At 46.0% G+C, this 23585-nt stretch overlaps 1 protein-coding gene across 1 annotated transcript in view; it reads right to left on the bottom strand.

Annotated features, from left to right (window-relative positions):
- The window catches only part of TMEM241 (transmembrane protein 241), a 109160-nt gene that overhangs the window by 48876 nt on the left and 36699 nt on the right, over positions 1-23585 (bottom strand). The window contains exons 6-12 of the mRNA XM_069468179.1: positions 21242-21267; positions 18146-18197; positions 16625-16673; positions 15736-15781; positions 14526-14561; positions 10474-10508; positions 3608-3677 (exon numbers count right to left, since the gene is read on the bottom strand). Of these exons, the coding sequence (XP_069324280.1) occupies positions 3608-3677; positions 10474-10508; positions 14526-14561; positions 15736-15781; positions 16625-16673; positions 18146-18197; positions 21242-21267 (314 nt within the window). The remainder of the gene's footprint in view (positions 1-3607; positions 3678-10473; positions 10509-14525; positions 14562-15735; positions 15782-16624; positions 16674-18145; positions 18198-21241; positions 21268-23585) is intronic.

Genomic DNA, 23585 nt, shown 5'->3' with positions numbered 1-23585 from the left:
TTGATTTGAACTTGAAAATTAAAAAGAGGTATGATTGCAGTTGCACCCCAAGCCAGAGCGGTAGGTCATATGGGTCGTCCTTCATTTGTACCTCCAGAGGCTTGAGTGCCACACGTCCGTCTGACCTGTATTATAGGCACTGGTGTGCGGCTTCAACACAGATCATAAGCTCTAAGAGGGAAGGGCTCCATCTTGGGCTGCTTTTTGTATTTTTCCCCACAGAGATTAACATGGTGCCTCAGTCACAGTATGTATCAAATAAATGTTTGTCTACTTGAGTTGGAAGCAGATTGAGTTAAATTGAACAGGCCCAAGGCCACATGTGATAGAGATGTGGACCTTCGCTTTGTTAGATAGATGAGTTCACAGCCACATTCTTGGGCCCGGACAGAGTCGGGCATCAGGTTTACTCTGTGTACGTCTCAGCCTGTCTGGCCCTGATGGCCTGCAGAGTTCGTCCAGATTTGCGTCTGCCGTCATGGGAGACTGAACGGTTATGGCTTAAGACATCAAGTCACACCCAAAAGGCAAAGAGGCCCCATGGGTAAGCAACAGGCTTACCCAGTCAGACCAGGTGACCTGGATTTCTATTTGTAACTGTGCTCACTGACCCTCATAGCCGTATCCAAATCCCTTCTCCCCCTTTTCTTGTCTCAGGTTCAGTGTTCTCAAAGTAGGAGCAAGCACAGCAGTCCTCATCTTATCTTATGGAGAACAGGGACTTTTTGTTGTTGTTGTTTGAGATAGAGTCTTACTCTGTTGCCCGGGCTAGAGTGCCATGGTGTCAGCCTAGCTCACAGCAAGCTCAAACTCCAGGGCTCAAGCGATCCTCCTGCCGCAGCCTTTGGAGTAGCTGGGACTACAGGAATGCACAACCACACTCGGCTAATTTTCTCTATTTTTAGTAGAGATGGTGTCTCGCTCTTGCTCAGGCTGGTCTTGAATTCCTGAGCCCAAGCTATCCTCCCGCCTCTGCCTTCCAGAGTGCTAGGATTACAGGCGTGAGCCACTGCGCCTGGCCACAGAGACCAGAGACTTTTAAAAGAGAAAGGTTACCTAGCCCCAAAGTCTCACTTGATTAACAAGGAAACAAGTACAGGTACAATTAGAATCCGGGTCTCCATGGCTCTTCCTTACCATGGAAATGTGGTCTTTTTCTTTTTTTCTGTCTTTTTTTAGAGACAGGGTCTCAATCTGTCACCCAGGCTAGAGTGCAGGCAGTGGCACAATCATAGCTTACTGTAACCTTGAACTCCTGGTGCTCAAGCAATCCTCCTGCCTTAGTCTCCCAAGCAGCTGGGACTACAGGTGCATGCCACCACGCCCAGGTGATCTTTTTTTTTTTTGTAGAGACAGGGTCTTGCTACGTTGCCCAGCTTGGTCTCAAACTCCTGGACTCAAGCGATCCTCCTGCCTCAACCTCCCAAAGTACTGGGATTACGGGCACAAGCCATTGTGCCCAGTCTTGGAAATGTGTTCTTGGCCAGCTAGATAAAGAGTGAGATGTCCCAGGCGCCTGTGGCCAGGAAGGTGGGTCTGAGAAGTGAGGCAGCCAGTGCACTGGCTCCTCTTTTGGCTCCCACCCCTGCACCCAAGGAAGTAACAACTTCTCAGGTGCCTGTCCAGTCTCCCAGACCTCCTTCCCCGCAGGTCTTTTCCTCTCCTCTCTACCTCCAGCCAGAGGAAGGGCATGATTCCACGTTACCTGTCCCCTTGGGGCCAGGCCAGGAAAAGCTCAGCCCAGTCTGTGACCAACATCCTTATGGAAACATCTAGAAGTCCTTCATATCGCTTGACTTGGATGTCTGTGAGTCATTTCTAAATTACTCACGGATCCCTCGTCTTTCTCCTTCCACTCTCAGCTCTTCCACCCCTTGCTACAGAGGCAGAGACTCCCTGGTCCTGGGGTCTTCAGGTTGTAGCTACCAGTGCCCCCCAGGCCTCCATGACCCCGCCTTTTCTCCCCAGGACCCCCCAGTCTCATCTGTGGTCATGGAGGAGCCACTGAAATGACTAAAGAGCCTAAGCTCTGTAGCAAGGGGTGAAATGTATTAATAACAGAGAGTTAAATCAATTCAAATAGAGATTCCCAGATCTTTAAAATAAAAAAAAAAAAACAACCATTTATCATGTTGTGTTATAAGAGAGCTACAGATTAACAGGGGCAGAAGCAGAGCCCGAAGGTCACCCCACAAAGCCGGCATCAATGGGCTGAGAGCCGTGCTGCTCTGCTCCAAATAACACGCGACAACCGCACTCCCCCGCACCCTGCTCGTTGGTGCTGCCAAACAACCCGACTTGCAGGGAAACAAGTCCCAGGCACCCGGGCAGCTCTGAGAGTCACGCTGTGTAATTCCAGCTAACAGGCAGGGGAACAAAGCCCGATCAAATTGACAGGAACTGGGACAGCGAATTCTGTCAATGTTGCCCTGAAACTTTTCTGAGGGTGATAAATAAGTCATTCTCAGGCTCAATGCAGAAACAAACTCCATAATATTGATTCTTTTTTTTTTTCTTCTGCCCTAGCACACATGAGGAGCATGACATGGCCCCAGCAGGGACAGTGCCTAGCTGCACAGCAGCTCTGGAGCTCTGGGAAGAATCACCACTCCACAGGTGCTATTTTATGAATACATGCATGGGAACACATGGCCTGATTCTTACATGGCCACTGCTCGTGATGTGTTGACATTGTATTTACAGTCAGCCCACGATAATCATGATGGCCACCATTTACTGGGCCAGGCACAATGCTTAGGACTTTATATATTTCACTTAATACATGCAACAGTCCTGTACTGGTATTACATTTCCATTTTACAGATGAGAACACTAAGGCTTGGGAGAACTTGCCCAAAGACCACACAATTATTGGCAAGCAGCAACCCTGGGTTCACCCAGGCCTGGCCCTTCCACCACGTGGGAACACCACACACGCTTTGAGAGTGTCCACAGCGGCCTTTCCACGTCTCAGCACAATAAAGTCAAGCAGAATGGCGATCGTGGCAGGAAAAGGGAGAGGGGTGGGTGTAAACTTCCGGGTGTTTAGATGTAACCACGTAACGGGCCTACATCCCTGAGTCCTTCCCAAGGCCAAATACTGATGGTCACTTTGTTGGCCAGACATCTCCTAGTCATTGGTTCCAAAACCTGTATCTCAGGGCCTTAGGGTTTGGTGGAGGTTATTTTAGAAGTTTCCTTCAGAAGCAGGAAGGAGCCCAAGGTGGAAGCTGAGAGGGTGGGATTCTGGACCCAAATCTTCCCTTGAACAGAATGAGTTTCATCAGTTTCATATCCTGAAGCTCTGTGTGAGATTTGCTTGTGGAGGGGAAAAGGTGGGGGATCCTAGCTCTTCAGCAAGTTTGAGAACCGTGGCCCTCGCTGAGGCACTGCTGCAGGCCAGGGGTCCTCATGGGGCCCAGGCCGTCCCGAGCACCTGAACGTGCTCAGCAACAGCCTGTTGGTGTCCGAGCAGTGTCCTCGCCTGCACCCACCCCCACTCTCTCCTGCCCCTCATTCAGGTCACTGGCAGTGACCGTGGCCTTCACAGAGAGGAAGACACAGCTGACAGCACAGAAAACACACAAATGAGTGAGTTCAAGTTTACCTGGCACAGCAGCTGCCATGGAATCTGTAGAAATACAGGAACGGGAAGTCCAGGACGCTGAAGAGATCACCTGAGGGGCACAGCAATGGTGAAACGATGGCCCACGTGGCCCCACACAGCCCTCTGCCCCCAGCTGCCCTGGGAACCTCAAGGCCAGGGTCTTTAGCATGGCAGTCCTCTGTGCGTTGAGTTGCCTTGCACTGAATTCACTCTGGCATTCCTAGGGATTCTGTTACCGGCATTGCCTTAGAATGATAATAGCAGTATAATAATGATCATTTAGTGAGAGCGTGCCTTGTGCGGGACCCTATGCTAAAAAGCTTTATGTGCTCATCCCTTTGGGGCCTTGTAGCACCTCCGTGACGTTCTATTAACCCCATTTCAGCCAGAGCTCAGAGAAGTTAAGAGACGTGTGTGTCTAAGATTGCACAACTCTTAAACGACAGAGCCAGACTGTGAACTCCAGTCAATCCAAACTCTAGGATCTCTCCTCTTCACCAGGCAGCCAGCCCTGCACAAGGGCACGTGCAGGAAAAAAAGAATCTTTTTAAAGAGTCTTTTCTTCTTTTTTGCCTATGTCTAAAAAAAGGTCATGAATCCATGGCCCTGACATCTTTGTTCATTTTCCTGTTTAATTACTGCACAAACAGCGCAAGGACCAGACCGACTTGTGCATACTCATTTTAGTTTGAGGTCCAAAGGGTACATTTATTTCTCGTGAAGTAAGCTCATTCTTTCAGTTCCACTTGGTGCAAGCGGAAATCATCACACATATTGGCTGCTTCCATCTCTGGAATTTGAACTTGGTCACAAACAAGAAGTCAGGAGATTAAAACAGCAGAAAGTGTTCCAAAAATGTCCAAAGAAAAGGCATTAAGCATTTCCACAGCAGATACCTTAATCCTTCCAAATCTGGAGTTTCTGAGCCCCTGGAAAGCCTGGTCTTCCAGACCCCCGGGCCTGGGCCTCTCAGTCCTGGGGAACTGGAAGGAGAGGGCTGATTTTCCCAAGCATTCGCAGTAGGTTAGGTATGCAGTGGAACACCCAGGCAGTACTCGCTTCACGCTACACCTAGTAACCAAGCGTTCTGGAAAAAAAGACACAATGGGTTTCTACACTTCCTCGGAGACCTGAATGATCTCAAATGATTCCACCAGCCACCGGGAAGGAAACGTCCTGAATTCTATTTCTCTGGAGGGTTGTTTTTCATCATGACTGTAATTTGTTTGTTTGTTCCATTTGTGCACATGCACGTGTGTGTTCAACTCCAAGGAGAGGGTTTCTTGGGATCTGGTTTTCATGTAGCCCAGTAAGAGGTTACCGGTTCTTGTTCTCTTTCTACTGTCTGGTCAGGACCCATGTTGGCGGAGGGAATTTGTAAATGACTTCAGGCTCAGTCTTCTAGTGCATGGGGAGCACAGACATATTCGGCAGTCCCCTTCCCCACGCCAGAGCCAGCCGAGGTAACCCTGGGGACCCCAGCCCTCGAGAGTGGCCAAACGCCTCCCCCCCCCCCCCCCCCCCCCGTTCAGGCAGGGGGAGGGGAGGACTTGTCCATGCGCACAGAGAACTCGGTCTGTCTCTCTGGCAGCTGTTGGTTCCTGGCCCCTTCCCAGTTTCCTTCTCAGTGTGAGAGAAAGTGCAGCGCGGGCAGTGCGACAATGACGACTGGCAGAGGGAGAGCAATGAAACCGGGGACGCTGAGACTCCCTCTCGGCACCGGGCCCTTCATCCCAAATGCTCCAGGGGGTGTGAAATAGACTTGCAGTGTTGGTGACTTTTATAGCCCAGTCAAGCTTTGGGGGGGATCTAAAGAACAGAGCGATGGTCAGAGGAAGGCTGGGAGGGAGGGAAATAAAGAAAAAAAGGGGGTCCTAGGTAATTTACCAGTTAAATAATAACCCCCACTCAAATCCTGAAAACCGATTCCATAAATTACTGAGAGAGACATAAGAAAGTAAGGGAGCAGCTTCCCTGACCTTTGACCATTTCTAAGACCTTCACGTTTCTCATGTAGCATGCAGTTGACTTCACACCTGTCTCTCCTTCTAGAACTATCAAATCCTGAGAGCTGGGACGCTATTTCACTCATCCCTGTACCCACTGGGTGTCATCACCACACCCTACACACACGAACACCGCTGAGCTGAGAAGATCTGAAAGACCCCTCATTCTCTCCCTGGAGGGAATGTTCCAGTTTCCAGTTGGCTAAGTCGTCCTCAATTTAAGTTGACCCCAAATGTTCCCCTTTGATGCCATCAATCTGCCTTCTCTTTTGCTAAGGTGGCACTCTCAAACAGAGGGGTGCACGGAACCCCTGAATGGCAAATGCTGGAGACTGTGCTATCATTACCCTCAGGGAAGGCTGCAGTGTGTGGTGGGCTGGCCCCGACCACACGAGGACTTGATCCAGGGGCCTAAAAAACATGTAAAGATGCTCATAAGACAACACTCCTGCACCATCTAGTGCAGAACTGCACAACTTAAGCGCAGATTAAGCGTCTAAAGCTTTGTAAACATGTTTCGTGGCAGCAACATGGCGGCTTATAAAATAAAGTCTGGGTTGAGCCCTCACTGTTGTGTTCTACAGTTAAAATTCCGCTGACTCTGAGTGAGAGAATGAATCCCATTTCTCTGAAGATAACAGAGCATGAAATTGCCACGGTGCAAAGTGTGACACAATACCGCCACATTCAAGACTAATTGATATTTGAACATGAAGAGAATTTCCTCTCACATTTTTGCCCTCAGAACTGGCAGGAAAATGGGAGGTCAGTTCCAAGGAGTAATTAGTGCTGTTTGTTTTATCTCACACATGAGCAACAGACACATCAGGTAACAGGGTTATTTCTGGGTCAGATTCCTGTGGGTCTCCCTGCTCCTCTGGTTCCCTGAAATTCTCTCTCTCTTGAACACCACAGCTAAGCGGCCCCATCCAAACGGGAACTGCAAACTCTTAAGCATGGGGAAAATTTCTCTTCTCTACTACTGCTTCAAACAGTGTGAGGGGAAACATGGTACTCAAGGAAGGCCCCAAGACCCTTGGAATCGTGAGGCTGAAAGGCTAGAGGGAAGGTGGATTCCACCTGCCAAGAAGCAAACCCCGTGGCGGGATCTGGTCTAGGACATGAAGAACTGTCTCCCTAGCACCACACCCCAGCATACCCCAAAGGTGCATCTGCAAGAAAGCTCATCTTTCTGGTTGCTTGTGAGCAAGGAGGGAAGAAGCTCAGTCGAAAGCATCACACACCCACCAGAATAGTTAAAACAAGACTGACAACACTAAATGCTGGTGAGAGTATGAAGCAACTGGAACTCTCCCACTGCAGGGTGGGAGTGTAAAATAGTATAAACACTTTGGAAAACTGGCACTTTCTTGGAAGGCTAAATACACATCTACCCTAAGACCCAGTAATCCTACTCCTAGGTATCTATCCAAGAGACACCTACATATAAGCCACAAACAACCGTGCATAAGAATGTTCATAGCAGCTTTTTGACTATTCACAATAGCCACAAACTAGGAACAGCCCAGGTGAGCATCAACAGGTAAATGGATAAACAAACTGTGGTATGCTCATACAATGGAACCGTACTCAACAGCAAAAAGGAACAAATCATGATATACACAACAACATGAATGAATCTCTAAACGCTGTACTGTGTATAAGAGCCAGACGCAAAGACCACTGATTCTTCCATTTATATACAAGGCTCGAGAAGAGACAGAACTGACCTATGGTAACAGAAATCAGATCAGTGGAGGGCTTTTCAGTGGGTGAGTGACTAAGGAGGGACAGGAGACTTTCTACAGTGACAGAAATGTTCCATATCTTGATAGGGGTGTGAGCCACACAGGTGTGTACGTTTGCCAAAATTGATCAAACTAGACATTTAACATATATCTATTTCATACATGTAAATGATATCTCAATTTCAAAATATTTTTAAAGTACTGCCAAATAATTCAGATACAAGTAACAAAAGAAGGGGTAAGAAGAAACCAAAAAGAATCAAGCCCTCCTTTAAAATGTCAGAAAATATTAAGAGATCCTTCAGAAAAGACTGATCTATGGAGGCTGACTGTGTCTTAACCACGGCAGGTGGGGACTCGGGGGGACAGCTTTCCCCGGCCACAGACATTCTAGATGAAGAGTGTAATAAGCAGCTGGGAAAGATACAGTGTTGTTCTTGCTTTAAAATGGTCTAGACTACCCAGGAGTCCAATGAGAAAGCTAAAAAGGTGGCAGGAATTAGAGCCACCGAGTAAGAGTCGTCCCTTACACCAAGGGAGGCCACCTCTGCTGCTGACACGAGAGGCACAGCCAGGGTCAAAGCCCAGCAAAACCCTTCTCATAAGCCTGACTTTCTGTATCTGACCTCTTCAATGCCACCACCTCAGCTAGCACAAAACTGTAACAAACCAAAGTCACAGAAGGAGTCCTTCAAGATCAAGGTGCCAAGGCCCTCTCTGATGAATCCCGCAGGCTCCGCCACGCATGGGCCGCCCACCGCAGACCGGTCCCCGATCACTTACCACACCATGGGACTAAAGTCTGCAGAAGGAAGGGGAGGTGAGAATCTGATGTCCATTCTTTTTTTTTTTTTTTTAATTTAAAAGTTAAATTTTCCTTTAACTTGAAGGAAAATTAATCTTTGCAAGTATCCTCTTCTGGCATAATTAAGCTCCAAAACAGATTCTCAAATCAGAGAGATTTCTTTTTTTTCCCCTACACATAATGTTTTCTTATTGAGATATAATTTGCATACTATAAAATTCACCCCTTTAAAATGTACACTTCAATGGTTTTTAGTACATTCACAGATTGTGCAACCATCACCACTATCTAATTCCAGAACATTTTCATCACCTCATAAAGAAACTGAAGCCTATTTTAAATTACTCTTCTGCCCAGGCCATTCTACAATCTTAGGCCGTGTCTACTTTTTGTGCCCAGAGAGTAACTAAGTGCCCAAGGTTATTCATTCTCGCATTGGCCTAAAAGTTTAGCAATAACTCAAGGTACAATGTCGGACTGTTGGCCAAAACATACAAACTATTACCAGCAGATACCATGCTCAGAAACTGGTGGCTAAAATGCCCCACAGACCAAGAGAAGCTCCAGAAAGGAATTTAGGAACATCATACAAAAGTATTCACGTGCTTGGGACACTTTATAATAAAGTGTAGGATCACTGAACAAGTGGCATTTAAACAGAAAAATGTGGGAAGAGGGTCAGGGGACCTAAACTCCAGTCTCCCTCTGCTGCTCCCCTACTCAGCATCATCTTGGTCGCATCACTGAACTGCTTGGGGCTTCAGTTTCCTCATTTGTAAAATCTGGTGGCACCTGGGATAATCACTAGATGCCTTCCAGCTCTGATCATCATGAATGTCACAAATGAACAAGCACAGCCTCTTAGCCAAAGGGCCAAGTGATTTCTTTAGGTGAAAATTATTCACTCAAGTCCACTAGAAATAATTCAGAAAGTGAATGAATACATAAACCAAGGAGAACCTGTGAACATAACTTTGCAAAGGCCTTTGACAAAAGCATATTTCAAAAGGGGAGGGCACTCCGGAGGCTCTTCAATGTCTGGTGGGCAGCAGCCACCCGGCTGCATGGAGGAACGACAACAGCACGGCTTAAAGGCAGACGCGCAGCAGTAGGGGTGAGCAGACACTGTGGAGGGTTAACAGCATGGCTTCGTAGGACTCGTTATTTTACAAAGGGTTGACTTTTAACAAATGATGGCAGAAAGGGCATTCGACCCTCGGGGTTTTGAGATGTCACCGGGCTGCAGGAGTGGGCAGACAGTAGGAGATGTGCTTCGGGGTGGGCAAGTGGAGAGTAATGTATATAGAGTAATTCAAACGATCCTTCTGAGACATGGGTTCATATATGTTTTACACTATTTAGAGACATCACTCCTGAGTCACTATCAACAATTCCCTGAAGATACTCGCTCAGAGAGTCTGAAGCAGCTAAAAACACCAACAGAAAGCTGTCATGGCCTTGAGCACAGGATGAGAGCTAGAAGGGCCTTTACAAAGGACCCAAACCCCTTTCTTCATTTTATAGATGAGAAAACTGAGACCTTAAGCTATGCCTTATGCATAGCAAGTAGTCAGCAAACATCAGTTTTTTAAAAAGCAGTCTTCTGGCCCCTCAGCGAGGGAGCCCAGAGAAGTTCCAGTCCTACTGAGTCAATGTTCTTTCCACCACACTCCACTAAGCCACAAAGAGCGCGACCAATAAAACGTGCATTTGCGCCATGCCACACACAGATATTATTGTTTTATCTTTGGCATCAACTTCAAAATCTTTCAAAATGAAAAACCACAGTGGAATAGAGGGCTGTGGGTAATTCATGAATCTGGAAAGCAACGACAGAGTAACCGAGGCAGCAACAGGGTGAAGATTAAGTTTTAGAAACTGATTTCTTTAATCTGGAATTATGAAAACTGGATGGCGACGTATGATAAAAATTTACAAAATGATATCAGCTGGAAATAGGGTGGATTTGAACTTTTTCACCAAATCCTTCAGCCGTGGAACTGAAGAGCAATTCCGGATGCTTGGAGAAGGAATTTTAGAAGAGGGCAAAACAAGCACATTTACTCAGCAGGTGACAGACTTGCCTCTGCATCTGAGATCGTGCCAGATGAAAACAGAAACAACATTCAAGAAGAGATAAGAATAAACTCCTTGGCAACAAATCCATAAGGGGTTAAAAAAAGCAGTTTCAAATATGTGGGCCGCTCAACCGTGTTCTCTTACGAAATGTCTCTCAGCGATAAGCCCGCTGGGTGGAATGAGCAACATAAAAGCAACAAACAAAGGTAACACTTGAGCAGTCTTTACCTGTGGGATGAGATGCCAACGCCAGGAGAACCACACTGAAAAAGATACAGCAAAGCAGTCAAGAAAGCTTCCCTGGCACCCCCAAAACCATAAATTCCCACCCATTTTACTTGGAAATAGCTAGATTTGCCTAAAATGCAAACTATCTGATGGGTCTCATTCTGTCTAAATCCAACTCCTCAGAGAGAGTGAGAATCTCTTGAATTGTCTCATGTTTTGTCAAGAGGATTGCCTCTTGGGACAGACATGGGACAAGTGAGAATCCATGTCCCACCTGAGGGTCCGCCATGTCACTTCTCTTGGTCCTCATTGACCCTATTATCATACCCACCTAATCTACCAAGAGTATTTGTAAGCAAAAAAGGCAAACTCCAAAGTACAAATAGGTTGCAATCGAAAAGCTAGCTATTGAGTGTGAGCTAAGTATATTTTTTGCCATAAAATTAACTGTGTAGAAAATAGTTACATTTCCAAGAGGCTACCCCACAAATTGATCCATGCCATCCACCATATGGCTGAAAATGACCTGGACTGATTTCCCCTGGTGCCACACAGGGGAAAGGATAAAAGGAAGAATGAAGAGGACCGTTCCTTTGGTGTGAGCCACATTTGTCCTCGGCACCCTCCCCTCCCCCAGCGCCCATCCGCAGCACCTTCATCCTGCCCGAAGCCTACTGTGCTGGGCCCAATCCCCTACCCTCTGCACCCTCTTCTACCAAAACTCTGCACCATCCAGGCAGCTGATCTAGCCAGAGGTTAGGAATAAAGTTCATTATCTAAGTATGGGAGGCAATTTTCTTTTTAAAGTGCAGGTGACCTACTCTGGTTCTACATCCCGGCTGCACATCAGAATAGCCCAGCGTGCTGAGGGTAGGCCACAGGCATCGGTTGTTTTACTCTGTTATGGCCCTAGTGCCTCTAAAGTGTTCCCGACTGGGAACCGTCCAAGGGATCTCTAGCTGGTGCTGACCCACAGGCAGCGTGGAGGGCGCCCTGCCCTGCCTCTAGGGTTACCACGTCTGTGTTTCTCAGGCTCTTCCTTTGCTCTTCCCCTAAAGCACAGGTTCTCTGCTGGCCCCAGAGCAGCAGCAGCGTGGGCAGAGGCTGGAGGACAGGAGGTCTGGGGGAAAGGCAATGGAGAAGAGCCACACGTCCAGCCATTCAGAGGCTGTGTGTGTGACTGCACTTATGTGCAGCTGTAAACATACACACGCTGCAAGCAAGATTGGAGTCTGTGTGATTAGTCCCTCGCATGGGCTCTGTGAGTCTTTGCTCACCATTTCATCTTTCTTGGGAAAACACATAACCTGTACAGGCTCCATTATTTTATCTCCCTAGATCCCCTTTTGGTTATAACCTCAGGAAAAGAAGTTATTACTCCCATGGCAGGATATGAGGGACCTCCTTCCATCCCCAAATATCTCCCAGGGCTTGCCACGGTACCCCAAGTCCCGCTGTCAGAATCACCCCAAAGGGTGACCTAAAATAAAATAATAGGGGGTAGAAATAAGAAGAAATAATTAAACGAAAGAGTTGGTTCTCTACTCCCTGTTTGAATTTTGCAAATACAGCGTTAAACCACTCCTAATTCCTACACTGTGACCTCCTCAAGGACAAGAACCATATTCTACTCATCTCTGGATCCCCAGCACCTAGCAGTGGCTACATACAGCAGGTGCTCAGTATGTCTTCTGAATGCAGTTGATCACATCTAGGTGCATTTGTGGTGGGAACATGTGTGAAAAGAAATATAACTTGAAGCCCGCTATACTTCTAAGATTATAAATTACATGTAAACTCTAATGGGGAGATTATACTAATATAAAAGGCATTTCATGCCAAACAGCAGACTTTTTTAATTCATTCACTCAATAAATATTTATTTAGTGCCTAATATATGTCAGGTACTTTTCTAATGTCTGAGAATATAGCAGTGAATAATATAGAACAAACAAAATAGAAAACATTCCTATGCTCACAGGAAATAAAATGGTAAAATACGAAGAAAATACAATCTCTACATGCTCCAGGTTGTTCCACAGGTATATTTATTAAGGTAGGATTAAGTTGGAGGTCTGATGTGCATTTCCAGTACATTGTTTCTGTTTGACTAAGTCGTATCCTAAAGAGAATACTCGTCTATTTCCCTTTGACCCAGACACACGAAATCACATCTGCAAAATAAGGAGGTGGAGTATGAACAGGTAACACTATGCTAATTTTCTATTTAATAGACCGAGAGACTAGTGTGTGCCTCATGTTAAAAAGAAATGGTGTTACCAGTACATCCATAATATTTACGTCATATACATTACCTATATCCCCCAAATGCAGATCAAAGCTATACCCATTTTTAGAAATTCCACTTAATTTCAGCCCCATATCCAACCTTCTTTATTCTTTCCTTCATCCTTCCTCCTACCCTGTGTCTTAGACCTGTATTTATATTAGAAACACCAAAAGTCAGGGGCAGGGAGGAAACAGGAGTGTGTGCCAAAGGTAGAAAACCACCCAACTCCTTGCGTCTCTCAAACAGCTGAGAGTTCCAACCAATCCTTTGCCCTGGCAGGCAGGGCTCTGGGCTGGCCACACAAGGACAACCCATAAACCCGAGCGGACTGCAGGTTTCTGGATGCCGATCGCTCAGTGTCCAGTGCCGGGGGAAATCCGATAGTGGCCTTCATTCTGATTCATATACTTCATCACGTGTACTGAAAAAAAGACCTGGAAGCAGAGTCGTGGCTTTAGCGGCTGTGCCAAAGCCTCAGCCAGGAAGCTGGGAGCATCAGGCCCACAGGCAATGAATACCCTCACACCCACTGAAGGACCAGACTTGGGGAGAGGACAGAGCTGGCTTGGGTCACAGAGGCTCATTTCCCCATGTTCCTTATTCCTTTGTTGCTGATGTGGCTATACCTTCTGTGCAGAAGAAAAATTGCCTGAAGTGGCCCAATGTCACAGAAACATCTGAAACCCCAAGAGCCTCCCGAGTTTCCAGAAAAGTCTCTTGAGAGACAGCTGGTGGGTCAGAGCAGGGTGGAACTAATGATTGTTTTCAGCTGAGTACAAAAGAGGCCCATAGCCATTCTTGGGGTGAATCTTGCTTTCAAAAAGGCATTTTAATAAATACTAAGACATTTATGAGCTCTGTCTGCAAATGAAGAATACATTTCACATTGAACGTTTTAAGCCAAGTAACTTCCTCCAGAAATCAGCACAACCAAATGCTGAGGCACGCCCTCAACCTTGGCCCTCTTCACTGGATGTCCCTGCAGTAGGGCTTTCAGCAGCAAACCTCACTTTGTCTCTCAATCAGGGGCCTGTCGTGCTCCGTCTGGGACAACTAAAACCCAAGAACAAGCCCCAGCTGTTCTATTCAGCAGTTCCATTCTCTGCTTGGCTTGGGGCAAAGGTACAAACAGAAGTCCGTTTACCATATTTAAAAGTTATAAATCACACCTCACACTTGATCCTACCTTAACAAATAGCCCTTTAAAATAACCTGAGGTCTAGATTAAAACTGAAAACTCTCAGACTCCTTGGTGCTTCATGTCAGCATGTGGCCTCTGGCTCCCAGCTGCCAGTGTATTAATACTCCCTTTTCTTTCCACCCCAGGTTCCAACCTGCAGCCCACACATGTGTGTGGACAACTGAGTTTGCAAGGCCACCCTCATTCGACACCCCCTCCCACTAACACCCTTCCTGGGACACCCCTTGGGCCTGGGAATGAGTTGGGAAGACAGACCCAGGGAGGGTATTCCAAGGCACAGTCTGAAGGGAGGGTGTAGGCTCTGGGCCTTACAGATGCCATGCTCCAGGGGGAGGGCTGTGGCCCTCTGAAGTTCAAGGCCACACAGAGGCCCCTCTTGCTTGGTCTAAGAGCAGAACAACTATTTGGTTTCCTCAATTCTGGTCATCTCACAAATTTAACTTGCCTTCCTAGCAGGCACATTGGCTCAGAACTCTTTAATCAAAATATTATTGAAAAATAAAAATCCATTAGCTCTACAAGAATATCCCTTGTTCTTTAAAAACATAAATTATATTTTACCTGAATATATAGTTTAAGTACTGCTGGTCAATGTCACTAAGGAATGAGAGAGAGGAAAAAAAGATAAAACATATTAAATAATAAAAATGTTATAAATACATAAAATAGTCATTACCCTCTATTAATAAACTCTACCTCTCTATTTAAGTTACCGCTTTTGTAAATTGACAATAAATAGGATTAAGAGTACTTTATATTCAAAACCAGTTCCCAGTTCATTGTTTAAAAAACATTTCCTAGTATAGTACTATCACACACATTTTCACCTGGGGCCAATTGTTTATATAGGTACATATGCCACTTTCAAAGGTGTGTCAACTATCTCAGGCCACTAGACTGGCTTTTAGGGCTACCATATTTAACAAATAAAAATATAGGGCACTCAAATAAATTTGCATTTCAGATAAAGAGTAACGTTTGAGCATCAGTACTGTGTGTTCCAAGTATCGCATGGGACATACTTAAACTAAAAATGTGATTCAATGCTTATCTGAAAAATGTAACCGGACACCCTGTATTTCAACTGGCAAATCCACTGGCTTCTTGCTGCAAAACCACTTTATTAGAAGAGCAGAAGGTGTTCTAGGGAGTGAAAGCCCCACATTCTCAGGGTGGCGACCTTCTCTCAGGAGTCATTCCCTTCAGACCTTTTCTCTTTAGGCCTTCAGCAACCCCCCACAACCCAGAGGCCAGCTAGTCAGCCTAGGGATGCTGAATTCTCACTCTCTTTCATTTCCATTCACCAAGGCTGTTCCCTTGACTGCCTGCAACAAAGACCTCATTTTGCCCAAGAGCAGAGCTAGTAACTGGGGAAGACTTCTGCGTCCAAACTGAGTCAACTCAGGAAGGGGCCAGCCAGGGAAACAAGGAAAAAGCCTTGTCCCTCTGAGCTGGGTGTAGACAATGGGGGCCCAAAGCGGCCGGCCACATACATCTTAAAATGCCATCCAAGTGGCTGCCCCTGAAAGAAGGAGAGTGAGACTCCACACCTCTGCACACATTGCTAAAGGCTGACACGTGTCAGCTGTTGGTGGACCCAGCCTGGGGTGGCCCAAGCAGCAAGAGGAAAGAGGTCTTCGAGGGCTGAGTCCACGGCCCTCACAGCAACCCAGACCCGTGGACTCTGGCTGAATGGAAGAATCTCATGACACTGTGGGTCTCACCCCTTTCCTTTACCCAAAGGACAACTCACCAAACATTAAGAGTTTACCTTAATGCGCTGGGTTTCTGGGATTTCTGTAGTATTTTATAAGCCCCTGAAAATGAATCAACATGTGTCACTGGTACACGGCATTCTGCTTAAGGAGCTGCCTGCACTTCCAGGGAAGCACAAAATCTGCCTGGAGAAGGGCCCCAGAGGTGCCGCAGCTGGGCCCCTTCTCCCTGCGAGGGTCCCACACAGCTGACAGGAGGAGACCAACAAGATTTGGAGAGTTTCAAGGATGCAAACTGGATAATTCTCTGTGACAATGTAGTTCAGTCCTTCCAGTGGCCCACAGAGTCCCAGGCAAGGAAAGTGTGATTAACGGAAGGACCCAATTCACAGGCAGGTTTCACTTCCGTTACGTGATGCATGCGAGAAAGAGAAGCACCACTGGATTTCTGAACATTTCTGAACGGTGTTAATAAAGTCAGGGCATTGTTTCTGCACCCCCCCGGCCCACCAAGACTACAAAATACAAAACACTTGACATATGATTTGAAATAAAATCAGATAGTCCTATTCCACTAACTTAAATTTTTGGGAGTACACTACTGAAAAGAAAACGTTTTTGACATGAGCTTCCGGTTATCCTCCCACCATTTTCAGAGAAGACCAGCCAGCGTTCCACAAGTGGACTTCGGCAAGCAGAACCCGGGCCATGGTGAGTTAGTTAATGTTCATCAAGAAAAAAAGGAAATTATATTGGAAATGGAAACAGTTGAGGAAAACTCCAAAATAGAAAAACCAACCCAGAAAATGCCCATTTAATTTTAACCTTGACACCTTGGATTTAATTTTCCCATTGTCCGGGGACACTAAAAAGTGGATATATTAAATATAATAAGGTCTAAATCATAAACCTCAATTATTTAAGCAGGCACCTCTTAAAACTTACCTACACAGAGTAAGTGAATTATAGCCCAAAAATATCCATCTGGATCAAACTGTAACACAGGAATAAAAACAGAACAAAATGGCTCTAAGTGTGGAATCAGTGTGGCAATCAGAAACCCTAGTCATCAGTGCACAGTGCCAAGCAAGGTCCCAAAATGGGACCCTTGGGGCCTTAAGTCAGTTCCTCAGTCCTGCCTCATTTCTCATGCACCTGCCTACATCTTCCCAACAGGGCTCTGTCTCCATCACCCCATTCCCCGCACTGCCATCGCGCTGCATTCAAATCCAGACTCATGACACCCAAGCCCCCCAACCCATCCAGGTGCATCCACAGCCCCCCACCCTCCGAAACACAGATGACTTGCATTTCCCAGGCATGAATGCTTCCCCCTTCAACTCAACCCAGGGGACACCCTCTGATTCTACCCTCCCTTATTATTCTCCATAGGGCTTAATAGATTGCAGATTCCAGGAGGGCAGGAAGTGGAACGGGGCAGACACATAGCAGGTGCTCAATGAAGTTGGATCACAGAACACTCATGACCTGTGGGATGCTGCCCTCGCCTGCTGCTTCTCCTGGCCAACTCCTCCTCAATCTAACAGATTGTGGCCCAGTACGCAGAGTTTGGCTCGAGCTTCAGAGAGATCCGAGTTAAATTCTAAAATCCCCACTTATTTGCTAGCTGGTGACCTTTGGCCCTCCTTATTCTTTAACTATGAAATGGAGATAATAATAGTTCCTATCCTTAAAGAAATGTGGTGAGATTTTAAATAAAATAAGGCACATAAAGCCCTGGAACAGAGCCTGGGACACAGCAGGCTCCCTGTCATTGTCAGCTGTGGCTCCTTCCTGAGTCCCCAAGTCTTCCCAGGTGCTTCCCAGCCCCCCACACCTGGCCCTGGCCTCTCTGTTACAATCATCTATTTACTCATGTTTCCCTCCCCTTTGCTCTGAATAGGCTCCAACTTCTGTCTGGGAAAAGACCAACCTTCTTTGTGTCCCCAGAGTCTGGCTCAGTGCCTGACACTTGGTGGGGACCTAATAATGCTGAGGGAGAAAAGAAGGGAGGGAAAAGAAAGAAAGGAAACCCAGAAGTGAGAGGACTCCTGGGGTGGGGGCGGGTCTGCAGTGCCTCACAGAGAAAAGGCAACTTGGGCACAGTATGATCAAACGAAAATCACTCAGCAGAAGACGAGGCCTTTGTGATAAGAGGAAAAATCAACTTTGCCTCAATGCCTGAGGCTGGGGCAGCTTGGGTGTTGGCCTGCAGGTCCACCAGGCACGTACAGAGGACAGACTGCACACACCGCGGCACCCCGGGGCCAGAGCTGTGTGAGCCACAGCCTGGGGGAGAGGTGTTGGCCAGGCCCAAAGCTACCCAGCCTGAAAGCTTTTAAAATGCTATTGCATAGGCCAGGTTGTCCTGCTTCCAAAAGGAAAGACAAGGAAATTCTGGTCATATACACAGGCTTCAGAGAGTACAAGAGACTTTGAAGGCAAAATGAGTTCACCTGCACTTACCTGGGAGTCGTTGAAGGGAAGGCACCCCGCGGCGGCCAGGAGGAAGAGGGCACTGTGGAGAGGGAGATAAAACGCTGTAGCTTCACCTCCCAACATCAAAGCGTTTCCCAGACAGTGCGAAGGTTGAAAGGCATCCACTGGAGCGTGGATGAGGCAGAGATCCTGTGTGACCAACCCAGCTCCCTGTCCATCCTCTGGGAAGCCGACTACCTTTGTAGTTTTCTATTATGTGCTCTGCTGACAACCAGACATTCCCTCCTCCGGGCCTCAGGGAGCCATTTCCCAGAGGCAGGCATTTGCAGGACATCTGCAAAACCACAGCTGGCTCACTTGAGAAAAACTGTGTGCCTGTGAAACATCTAATAAAAGGAGGGTTTTTTTTTTTCCAACTACACATCCCAAAAAATAGACAAGTGGAAAATTGGGCAATCAGACCACGATTACCCCAGTTACAAAAATGAAAACACCACGGAAAGCACCACGGAAAACACCACGGAAAGCCTTTGGATGCCACCACGACCAAGTGGTCAAACTTATTATCTCCACTAATGGGACAAGTCTAACAACGTGCCTCTTGACAGTACACACTCAGCAGGAGGCAACGTCACTCCGGTGGTGTTCCTGCCAAACACGAGGAACCTAAACTGAACCAATGGGGGAACACTGAGACAAACCCAAATTTAGGGACAGTCCACAAAACGACTGGCCTGTATTCTTCAAAATTGTGAAGGCAATGAAAGGCAATGAAAGGCTGAGGAACTGTCCAGATTAAAGGATATGAAAGAAACATGACATCATTGAGGGGAAAATTGCTATAAAAGACAATAGTGGGATAACTGGCAAAATTTGAACATGGACTCAATATTAGATAATAGTATCATATCATATGTAAATTTTCTAAATTTAATCATTGCACTTTGATTATATAAGGGATTTTTTTTTTTTTTTTTGAGACAGGATCTTGCTCTGTTGCCCTGGCTAGAGTGCTGTGGCGTCAGCCTAGCTCACAGCAACCTCAAACTCCCCGGCTCAAGCAATCCTCCTCCCTCAGCCTCCCGAGTAGCTGGGACTACAGGAGCGTGCCACCACGCCTGGCTAATTTTTTCTATTTGTAGTAGAGACATGCTCTTACTCTTGCTCAGGCTGGTCTCGAACTCCTGACCTCAAGTGATCCTCCTGTCTCGGTCTCCCAGAGTGCTAGGATTATAGGCATGAGCCACCGTACTCGGCCTATTCTGTCTATTTTTATATAAGTTTAGAAACTTCCACATAAAACTTTTTAAATTCTTGCACAAAAAAGCAACAATGCCAATCACAGATATTTTCAGGAAGCGATCCTCATTCATTAGAAAGTCGATTTGGAGCTGGTTATCACTGGGTTTAGCATATCTCTTTTGGGTTTCATATGCCAAAAAATCTTGCCTCTAGCATTCCCCAATCTTCTTCTTGTACTAAAAGAAGGCACCAGAAAGCACAAAACCAAAACCATCACTTAGTCGCTCCCCTCTTTCCATTTTATAGATGCAACACCATATATAGCACTGGGCCCCATCTCTACTGAACATTCCATCAGGCGGTAAACGGCAAAGGATCAAAGGCATGAACGAAAGCACTGAATACAGCGTTTTTACTTTTAGGGGACTTTGTCATATGCCATCTCATATCAATATATATTCTATATATAAACTATATGCTTCATATATATATATATACACACACACACATACATATAGCAACCTAATATTTATAATCTTAGTGCACTAACAACAGGAATGCTATGCAACTCTGACAGTCCTCACTGCCTAACCACACCTGGGTATCTACTATACCTGACAGCCCAGCAGGGCCAGCTAGGCCACAGGCAGGAGGACTGGCACAGAGAAACCCTTGGAGCTGGGGCCCCACAGCCTTGGGAAGGTCAGTACAACAGGCTGAGGCTCAGGACACTTCTCCACCCCAGCCCACCACACTCCTATAGCCTTGCCTTATAAGGCGCACACACATGACCTAGAGAAGAATCCAAGGCAAAGAGTGGGGTAAGCGGAGGGGAGATTGTCAGGAGGGCTTTTTGGGACTGTGCAGGAACAGGCAGGTTTTAGGTGGGAGGAGGGGAGAATCCTAATGGATTTGGCATCTACCTACCTATAGTGAAAGGCTTTGCAGAATATAAGAGCTTCCCCATGCACAGGGAATGAGCACTAGAGATACCCTCAAACAGACGACCCTAGGGGCAGGGGCTGGGGGAGACAGAGGACACCCAGGTGTGAGACAGCTGCCTAGCTTCCCACCACACCAGGCCTTGAGCAACACCTAATTATATTAGGTATTAGTGGGTTTTAATGTCTGTCTTTAACACCTGCTAATCTCTTTTTAAACAAGAAAATGAGTCCTGAGGTTTTGTTTTTTGTTTCTCTTTCAAGTTGCAGCCTATAACAAAGGCAAAAAGGAAGAGGGGGAGGGATTGGAAGAAAGCCCAGAAATATCTGAAACAAAAGTCCTAAATCCATCTATCAAAGCATCTCTGTCGGTTTTCAATGAACACAGCATTTTCACCTCTAGGAGCTTCTTAGCTACTGCGGGAAGCAGTCAGAGAACAAGGCACCCAGGTTAGAATTAGAATGCCGGAGGCAGAGGTACCTGCCCGAGAGGACAGCCTGATTCATGGACCAGCTGAGGAAACTGAGGCACAGAGGCTGAGGAAACCTGCCCATGACCCAGGACTCACAGGCTAGTGTTTATCCCAACCATGGAAAATCTTAAAGATCCAATAAACTGCAAACGTTATTTTTAAAAATTTTAAGTCATTTCCATGTTTTTCATTTTTGTTCTCCATCAGTATTGCACAATTATTAGTGAAGTTTTGGGCATCAACAACCGAAATCTCGCATGGGTTGGTTTTGTTTTTCCCTTAAAAATAAAATATTTCAGAAAAAGAAAGAGACAAAGGAAATTTTAGAATAAGACACAAATTAGGGATATAGGAGTGTTTATAATAAATTCCTGTCAGCTCCCAGAGTTTAAATCTTCAACAGTTTATTATTCAAGTTAAAATTAGATTAAATCTTATATTTCAGAGGTTTTTTTATTTTAACTTACCTACAGATCTTTGCAGGAGATGTTTTCTGTATGAAAATAAAGAGACCTATAATTAGACTTTCAAAATTCTTTTTTTTTTTTCCCTTGAAAGAAAACATTTAGATCAAGGAGCAAATAAATCACGAGTAAGTTTATTAGGGGGCTTAACAGCTAGCTGCACTTCAGTATTAAATGAAGCTTTTTCTGCTTGGACCAAATGAAGGATGACTCAGAGTTCCAGAGTTGAGTCACTTGGGCAAAGCACTTTCACCATTAGAATGATGTTTACCCGTGAAAAACAAAATGATATCGCGGCCAAGCCTTCAAAAATCTTACGCACCAAGAAAAGGAGAGAGAGAAAAATCAACGTAATCTGTATTTAAAAAGCAATTAAGCTCTTGTTCAACTTCTATTCTAGTTCTGTCTCTTTAAATATTCCTTTCATTAATCCAGCTCTGACTCTAAGCAATCCTATAAATTATCTGGTATGACATGAAAATTAAGAAATAGGAAAAAGGAGAAGGGACATTTCACTCCACCCTAGGCAGAAGGGAAAAAAAGGACAGACTGAGGGAATACAAAATTGGCATTTAAAGCTCCCTGAAATGATGAAATTTTATTATAGTTTGGACTCCTTTTAATTAGTTTAAGGAAATCAGTCCTTTGTATTGAGGACTAATGTGTACATGTTAACACACATTAATCCTGAACATAGCAAAAGGATTATTTTGCTAGTTGGGGACAAACTGCAATTTTGACACCAGTTCAGGTAAAGTACAAACACATTGCTGAGAAGTGAAGGGCTGACAAGAGAAACATGTGGCTTGCTACGAAGGCTGTCTTAAGTTTTCCTGTGTTACTAAATAACTAAGTTTTTGCTATTTTAATAAACAGATCCTATTTGTGTGCAAAGCTGTGGTCTGCATCTTTCAAATCTTTCATCTCTGAGCTTTGTCCAGCCCTGCCTCTGGAGGCCACGTGGGACTGCACTGCCACCTGGTGAGAAGTTGGCTGTTAAGTACAGAAAGGATGAGAGCAAAGGTGATACCCGCATAACTGCCCCCATGATCATAAAATGTGTTATTAAAGGATTCTGGGCTAAATATAACCAAACTCTCAACAGTCTGGTGAAGAAGTAGAAACAGAGAAAAGAAGCTAAAAGGATGCTCCAACTCTCCCATGAATAACATGTTCACCCAGTAACTGTTCCAGGACTTACGTTGCAGGGCAACAAATCAATCCAGTGCCTGAAAGAGTTCACCCTTTCCACGGAGGAGACGCTCTTTTTATTTGTTTTTATTTTTTTTATTTTTTTTTTTGAGACAGAGTCTCACTCTGTTGCCCAGGCTAGAGTGCCGTGGTATCAGTCTAGCTCACAGCAACCTCAAACTCCTGGGCTCCAAGCAATCCTCCTGCCTCAGCCTCCCAAGTATCTGGGACTACAGGCATGCACCACCATTCCTGGCTAATTTTTTCTATATATATTTTTAGCTGTCCAGAAATTTCTATTTTTAGTAGAGACGGGGGTCTCGCTCTTGCTCAGGCTGGTCTTGAACTCCTGAGCTCAAGGGATCCTCCCGCCTCGGCCTCCTGGAGTGCTAGGATTACAGGCGTGACCACCGCTCCCGGCTGAGACTCTTTTTTTATTTTAAACTCCTTCTGACTAAAAGAGCTCAGAACCTGAGATTCCAGGAGTGAAAACAAGCAATGTGTTCATGACTTAGCTCCACTCCCCCAGGGCTCTGAAAACTACTGAGGAGACGATGTCGGGACATTCACCTTTCCAGGCCTCTCAGTCCAAAAATAACCCAGTAATAAGTCCTAATGATATCTCAGGGTTCTGAATGGGTCAGTCACAGTGCCAAAAATGACAATAAATAGCTAACTTACTCTGAGGGCTACTTACTCTGAGCCAGGTGCTATTCTAAGGGCCTACAGCTATTGACTCATCTAATTATGGATTAATTAAGTCAAGCGTTACAGGTTACAGATGAGGGCACTCAGGGCACTGAGAAATGAGGAGAGTTGCCCACAGCCCACCTGCCAGTCCTGCATTGACACCTTCACTGGCCCCCTTAAGCCACTGGCCTTCATTTGCTGCTTCCTCTGCCTGCCTGGAAATGTCCTTGCTCCTTGTCCAACTGAAAAATCCCTACCCATCCTGTGTGACTCAGCCCAAATCTTGCCCCTGGGGAAGCTTTCCCTGCCCCTTCCAAGCAGACTTACTGGTGGTCACCCCCTGGTCCACCTGCCACCCTGTTCCAGCCCATATGACATTGTACGGGCATCATGACCCGAGTTTACAGGTCAGCTCTTCCATTCACCTCTGAGTTCTGTGAGGGGAAGAAATGTGTCTTCTACAACT

The sequence above is a fragment of the Eulemur rufifrons genome, chromosome 5, assembly GCF_041146395.1.
Source record: "Eulemur rufifrons isolate Redbay chromosome 5, OSU_ERuf_1, whole genome shotgun sequence".
Taxonomy (NCBI): Eukaryota; Metazoa; Chordata; class Mammalia; order Primates; family Lemuridae; genus Eulemur; species Eulemur rufifrons.
This window is presented reverse-complemented; position numbering and strand designations above follow the sequence as displayed.